This window comes from Sarcophilus harrisii, chromosome 3 (assembly GCF_902635505.1).
Source record: "Sarcophilus harrisii chromosome 3, mSarHar1.11, whole genome shotgun sequence".
In the NCBI taxonomy this organism is placed as follows: domain Eukaryota; kingdom Metazoa; phylum Chordata; class Mammalia; order Dasyuromorphia; family Dasyuridae; genus Sarcophilus; species Sarcophilus harrisii.
Genome location: NC_045428.1, coordinates 604,302,375 through 604,309,248, shown reverse-complemented (window position 1 = coordinate 604,309,248; position 6,874 = coordinate 604,302,375). Strand labels below are relative to the sequence as shown.

The 6,874-nt window shown below is 57.6% G+C and overlaps 1 protein-coding gene across 1 annotated transcript; it reads right to left on the bottom strand.

Moving 5' to 3' along the window:
• Positions 1–6,219, bottom strand: LOC116422718 (splicing factor, proline- and glutamine-rich-like). The gene is made up of 4 exons (XM_031961798.1): positions 6,140–6,219; positions 5,804–5,937; positions 694–871; positions 1–565 (listed from the first exon to the last, which is right to left on the bottom strand). The coding sequence occupies exons 1-4, from the start codon at positions 6,217–6,219 to the stop codon at positions 28–30; spliced, it is 930 nt and encodes a 309-aa protein (XP_031817658.1). The 3' UTR covers positions 1–27.
• Positions 6,220–6,874: the final 655 nt, after the last annotated feature.

Below are 6,874 nucleotides of genomic sequence, written 5' to 3'. Positions count from 1 at the left end.
GGAAGCGTGTCCCCACCCCGGGGGCAGCTAGCAGAGGAGGGGGCGGGAGGGCTCCGGGCCCCTGCAGGGCCGGACCCACGTCCCCACAGCCCTGGTGGGGCAGGGGCCTGGGTCCCGCATCTCCGCGATCGCTGCGGGGAGAGCGAGCAGGGGCGAGACCGGAGCCTCTAGGGGCAGCTCAGCGGGGTCGGGGGGCAGCCGGACACACCCGGAGGGGTCTTCGGTAACTGCGGGAAGAAGGGAAGGCCCGGGGCCCGGAGGGACGATCTCCGCAAGCTCGTGCGCCGGGCTCTGCAGAGCGCCGGCACTCAGGGCCAGCCCCGGCCCCGGACTCTCGGGGGCCGTCAGGGCCTGGGCCACCCCCAGGAAGGGTGAGGGCGGCCGTGGGAGCCGGGGCCTGGCCTGGGGGCCCGGGCCCTGCTGGGCCGGCCGCTGGGGGGCGTCCCGGCCGTGGGCAGAACTCCTGGGCGGATCGGGGAGGAGGGGGTGGGTCAGCGCGCTGGGCTCTGCGGGCCCCGCCCCCAGGCCTGCCCCGCCCCAGCCCCGCCCCCTCCGCATGCCCATCCTCGCCGAGCCCGGCCCCGCCTTGCCGTCCCTCCCTCTGCCCGGCCCTGGTCTCTCTTCCTGCCCTGTTTCTCAGGGTCAGCTTCATCCCCCTCCCCGCTGCCCCGGGGCCCTTGGTCCGGTTCTCACCTGTACGGGGGACTGTAGGGCAATCTCCGCGGCGCGGATTTTCTCCGGGGGGGCCGAGGCTTCCGCGGCTGCAGGGTCTGCAGGACCTGGGCGGCCACCGCGCTCACGAAGGTGCACAGCTCCTGGGGGCCGGGCTCGGGGAGCCAGAGGTGCGGCGTGCGGATGCATGGCCCCGCCCCTCCGGGGGGGGGGGGGGGAGACGGCTGTGCGGGGAACCGGCGTCTGCCCCCACCCCCACCCAGGCCAGGAGCATTCCCGGCCCCTCCGCCTCCCCCCTCCCCCCCCCCAGGCGTCCTCTGGCCCTGGGCAACCCCTGCTCTTTTTTGGGCCTCAGCCTTTCCCTCTAGAAAATGGGTGGGGGTGGGGGCGGGGTGGCTCTGATGTTGCAAACTCTGAACTGCTGTTCTCCAGTGTTAAGGATAGAGCAGAAGGAGAAAGAAAGGGAGGTCGGAGTGAAAGAAGGGGATTGGGAGAAAGGGGCTGGGAGGAGTAAAAATGGGACTGGGGGAAAGGGATCAAAGAAAAGAGAGAAGGAAGAGGGGCTGGAGGGGAGAGAGAGAAGAGAGGTGAAGGGGAGAGAAGGAGATGGGATGGGGAGGGAAAAGTCTGGGGACTGGGAGAGAAGGGGATGAGGGAAAAGAGAGGAGAAGAAAGGGAAGGAGGATGGAGGAGAGGACAAGAGTAAGAGGAGGTAGGGAAATGGGGAGGGGCTGGGAGAGAAAGGAATGAGAAAAGATAGAGAAGAGAAAGGGAGAGGAGATAGAAAAGAAAGAGGAGATAGAGGAGGTGGAGGAGAGAAAGCAATGAGAGAGGAAATGGGATGGGGAGGAAGGGATGAGGGAAAAGAGAGAAGAAGAGAGAAAGATTGGAGGAGAAGAGTGAAAGAGAAGGGGAGGGCTGGGGACTGTGAAAGAAAGGGGTGAGAGAAGAGAAAGGGAGAAGGGATGGAGGAGAGAAGGGGGTGAAGAAGAGAAGGGAATGGGAGAAGGGATGGGACAGGAAAGGAGGGAAAAGGCTAGGGACTGGGATAGGGATGATGGAAAAGAGAAGAAAAGGAAAGGATAGAGGAGAGAAGAAAGGGAAATGGGGAGGGAGGAGAAAGGCTAGGGACGGGAGAGAAAGGAATGAGAAAAGATAGAGAAGAGAAAGGGAGAGGAGATAGAAAAGAAAGAGGGGATGGAAGAGAGAAGGTGGAGGAGAGAAAGCAATGAAAGAGAAAAAATGAGATGGGGACGAAGGGATGAGGGAAAATATAGAGGAGAAAGGGAGAGGGGATAGAAAAGAAAGAGAGGGAATGGAAGAAGGGGTGGAGGAGAAAAGTGAGTGAGAGGGAAAAGACTGGGGACTATGAGAGAAAGGGATGAAAAAAAGGAGAAAAGGAGAGGGAATGGAAGAGAGAAGCAGAAGAGATGAGGGGGGAGAGAAAAGGCTAAGCACTGAGAAATGGATGAGAGAAAAGATACAGAAGGGAGAGGGAGAGGGGATGGAGGAGAAAAGGGGATAAGAGGAGAAGTAGAGGAGAGAGAGTAATAAGAGAGAGGGCGATGGGATGGGGAGAGAAAAGGCTGGGGACTGGGAGAAAGATGAGGGAAAAGAAGAGGAGAAAGGGAAAGAAGATGGAGGAGAGAAGAGGGTAAAAGGAAGAGGGGAAATGGGGAGGGAGGGGAAGGATTAGGGACTGGGAGAGAAAGGAATAAGAAAAGCGGAGAAAAGGAAAGGAGATAGAAAAGAAGAGAAGAAAGGGGATGGAAGAGAGAAAGGGTGGAGGAGAGAAAACAATGAGAGAAAATGGGATGGGGAGGAAGGAAAAGATAGAGGAGAAAGGGAATGGAGAAAAGCGTATGAGAGAAGAGATGGGACAGGGAGGGAGAGAAAAGGCTGGGGACCGAGAGAAAGGGATGAAGGAAAAGAGAGGAGGAGAAAGGGAGAAGAAATGGAGAAGGGAAAGAGATGAGAAACAGAAGGAAAGAGGAGGGAGAGACAAGGCTAAGGACTGGGAGAGAAAGGGACTTAGGATGGAAGAAAGAAGGAGGTGAGAGAGAAGCAGAAGAGATGAGGGGGAAAGAAAAGGTTAGGGACTGGGAAAGAAAGGGATGATGAAAAAGAGAAGAAAGGGAAAGAGGATGGAGGAGAGAAGGGGATGCAGGAAAGATGGAACAGGAAGGGAGAGAAAAGGCTGGGGACTGGGATAAAAAGGGATAATGGAAAAGAGACAAGAAGAAAAGGAAAGGATGGAGGAAAGGAGAAGGGGAAATGGGGAGGGAGGGAAAGGCTAGGGATGGGAGAGAAAGGAATGAGAAAAGAGAGGAGGAGGGAGAGGAGATAGAAAAGAAAGAGGGGATGGAAGAGAGAAGGTGGAGGAGAGAAAGCAATGAAAGAGAAAAAATGAGATGGGGACGAAGGGATGAGGGAAAATATAGAGGAGAAAGGGAGAGGGGATAGAAGAGAGAAAGAGTGAAGAAGAAAAGTGAATGAGAGAGAGAAGAGATGGGGCAGGGAGGGTGAGAAAAGGCTGGGGACTGAGAAAAAGGGATGAAAGAAAAGAGGAGAAAGGGAGAGGGAATGGAAGAGAAGGGATGAGAGAAGCAGAAGGGATGGAGGGGGTGGGGAAAAGGCGAAGGACAGAGAAAGGGATGAGAGAAAAGCTAGAGAAGGTAAAGGGAGAAGGGATGAGAGAAGCAGAAGGGATGGGGGCCCGGGGAGGGGTATGGCAGTGGGGGAGAGGGAAACAGCAGGGGGTCTGCACCTCGTGTCCGGACCTTCCTCGGAGAATTGGCCCGATTGGGACCCGGGGGAGGGGGGCTGAATAAGGGTGGGGGGCAGATTTCCCTTTCCCGCCCCCCAGCCAACAGCACAAACCTGACTGGATTGGAGACTGACGGCGCTGGAGAAAGGGCCCCGAAGGCCACCTGGACACAAAGAGGAAGAGCGGGGGGAGTCGGAGAGATCAACTGGCAGCACAAAGTAAGGAATTGGGCGGGGTAGGAACGCCGTCCCCGAGGGCAGGGGGTGGCCCCAGAGATGGCCCTGTATGGGAAGCCCCCTCCCGCCCCCTTCCCGGTGGGCCTGGGGGCCCGAGGGCCCGGGCCCGGCCCGGGACCGGAGGCCCAGCCCCACCGGGGTGTCTGGAGCCCCGGGAGCCGGGACCCCCTTTGAGGCGGGCTGCCCTGGGGGCCCCCATCCCGCTCCCTTCCTCACTGCAGGGGGGGGGCTCCCTGCTCCCTTTAAGTCCCAATTTGAACCCCCAGTTGGGGGAACCCCCACCGACTGCCTGTTTTACAACTGGAGGAGATTGTTTTGGGGCCGCCCCCCCACCCCTCCCCAATAAGCTCCCTTGAGGGCAAGCCCTTGAATGTTGGCTGAACCCTTATCCCAGGGGACAAAAGCTGGGGACTGGGGGCTGGGGGGCCGGGGCTGAGGGGCAAGGTCATGGGGGAGCCTGAATTTGGGGGCGTCCGGGGCCCGGGCCCTGGGGGGGGCAGGGGCTGGGGAGAAAGCGGGAGATGGGAGTGGGGTGGGTGGGAGAGGCAGAGACAAAGGTGAAGGCCCGGGGAGAAATGCTTGGGCCCCTGCCTGGCCAGGTCCGGTGAGTTTGCCCCATGAGGAAATGAGGGCAAGGGGGCCTGCCCAGGGAGGTTTGAAGGGTTTTATGGTGGTGTTTGAGCCATAGGGGCTGAGGAGTGGGGGGAAGGGAGGGGTTGAGGGGAAGGGAAAGAGAGTTGGGGGCCAGGCCCTAGGGGACGGGAAGGGTTTAGGGGGGAATGGGGGGGGGGGTTAAAGGGGAAGAGGGATGGGGGAAAAGGAAATTTATGTGTTTCTGGGGGTTTCCTTTGGACTTTTGGAGTGGATTTTAAGGTTTGGTTTGTTGGGGATCCCCAACCCCCCGGGGCCTTGGTTTGAGAAGGGATTGGTTTTTTTGGTAATTGTTAAATGATAAGTGAATTTTTAAAAATGATTTTGAGATTTTTTTCCCAATGTTTTTCCCTAAAATTCCCATTGAACCTTTCCCTTTCCCTTGTTTTCCCAGTTCAGGGTTTGGGGTAGCCTTGTTGGTAGTTGGGGTTTGGATATTACCCCAAAAGTGGTTTTTGAGTTTTTTAAGGAGGGGTTTGTTGGTTTTTCCCTTAGTGGGTTCCCTTGGGGTGTTCCCCTTTAGGATGAAATAAAGGAGGCCCTCCCCACCCCTTTTGTTGTTTCCAAGTATGTGTTTTTTTCCCAGTAGGTTTAAAAGGTTTTGTAGGTTTCCGGTTTTCCCCTTCCTTTGCTCTGCCTCCCTCCCCTTAAATGTTAACGTTTTCCTTCAAGGGGCTGGAGGCTTGGGAGGAAGGAATCGGTGGGAGGCGCGAGCCCTGGGGTGTTATCCGTCCAGGATTAGGGGGCCCAGCCTCCCCTCTGGCTCAGGACCCTGTCCCTCTCCCTGGGAAACCAGACACAGGCTCAACCAGGGGCCAAAACAGGCCTGCAGCCCATTGGTGAGCCGGGGCGTGTCTGCCCCAAGAATAGGAAGTCAGCCCCCGCTGAGATGGCCCATTGAGAGCAGTTCCTTCCAAGGGCCACAAAGGCGACTGGAGCAAGCCCCTGGGTCACTCGGAGCTGGAGCCCACTGGGACCCCCCCCCCCACCGGCCTGGACTGGGGTGTCCTGACTGGCTTTTACCAGGTCACGGGCTTCAGCCACTCAGGGAAGGAGGAAGGCTGATGACTTGTGCAACTCTGCCTCCCTTAAACCCCATTCGTGCACAAGGCAAGACTACATCCCTTAAATGTTGGGGGGCATGTGGGAAGACTGGGACACTGAGGCATTGTTGGTGGAACTGTGAACAGATCCAGCCATTCTGGAGAGCGATCAGCAATTCTGCCCAAAAAGTTATCAAACTGTGCGTCCCCTTTGACCCAGTAACTACTACTGGGCTTATACCCCAAAGAGACACTAAAGGAGGGAAAGGGACCTGTATGTGCCAGAATGTTTGTGGCAGCCCCTTTGTAGTGGCCAGAAACTGGAAACTGAGTGGATGCGCATCAGTGGGAGAAGCGCTGAATGAGTCGGGGAATATTAACGTTCTGTAAGAAACGATGACAATCTCGGGAAGTCCTGGAGAGACTGGCGTGACCTGCTGCCGAGTGGAACGAGCAGAACCAGGAATAAGGGCGGCGAGAACATGGCGTGACCGACTCTGAGACGCGGTTCTGCTCGCGGTCCGGTGCTCCGAGGCCGTCCCAACAGGCTTTGGGCAGAAGATGCCGTCTGTGCCCAGAGACAACTAAGGAGACTGAATGCAGATCAACACAGGCCCCATTTGCTTCTTTTTCCTGTTTTTAATCTCTCCCTTTTGCTCTGATTTTTCTCTCCCAACAAAAATGTGTATTAAAGACAAATCAATTCACTAGGAAAAAATCAAGACTTGGTCGGTGACTTCATGGGTCTTCTTCACCATGGAAGGACGAACAGCAACTCCCCGGATGCCCCCAACGCGGCTGGTTTGCCTTGTGGACCTCCGATGAGGAGGGCCTCCAACCGGACCACCATCAGGGATGCTGCTCTAAGATGGGCTGTTGCAGGGGGGCATAACCAGGCGGCACCAGAGCTGGCGAGGGGCCCACGGAAGGGGGTCGCCCCTTTGTTCTCAGAGGACCCGACCCGACCTGCAAGCCTGAGGCCGGTACCGGACTTTGCCTTTCTTGATGTTCCAAGCAAGCACTTAGCACAGTGCCCCACGCATAGTAGGTACTTAATGAATGGTGGAGTGATTGGTCCTCTGAGGGACGGGTCCCAGTGGGCCACGCCATGGGTCGGGGACCATACGTGCGGGGGGATCTGACAGGTATCCTGGAGCCAGGAATCCAGTTGTCTGCAGGGCATCCCCACCGGCAGCGTCCCTGAGCCTCCCAAGCTGGGCTCGATCCCTCCACACACACACAGCTGGTGGGAAGGGGAGCAGGGCCCTTGGTCTGGCTTTTCCAGCTTCTTTTGGGTTCCTCCCAACCAGGAGGAGATCTGGGGTGGGGGAGGCACCAAGAATGGGGACCAGGACCGAGGGAATGAAGGCAGGCTTGGGGGAAGGGATGGGACCAAGCAAGCCAGAGGACTCAGTGATCCTAAAGCCCCCACTCTGTGCTAAGTGCTCGCCACTAACAGGCCCTGGGAGGTGGCTTCTATTAGGTTCCCTGTTTCATAGCTGAGG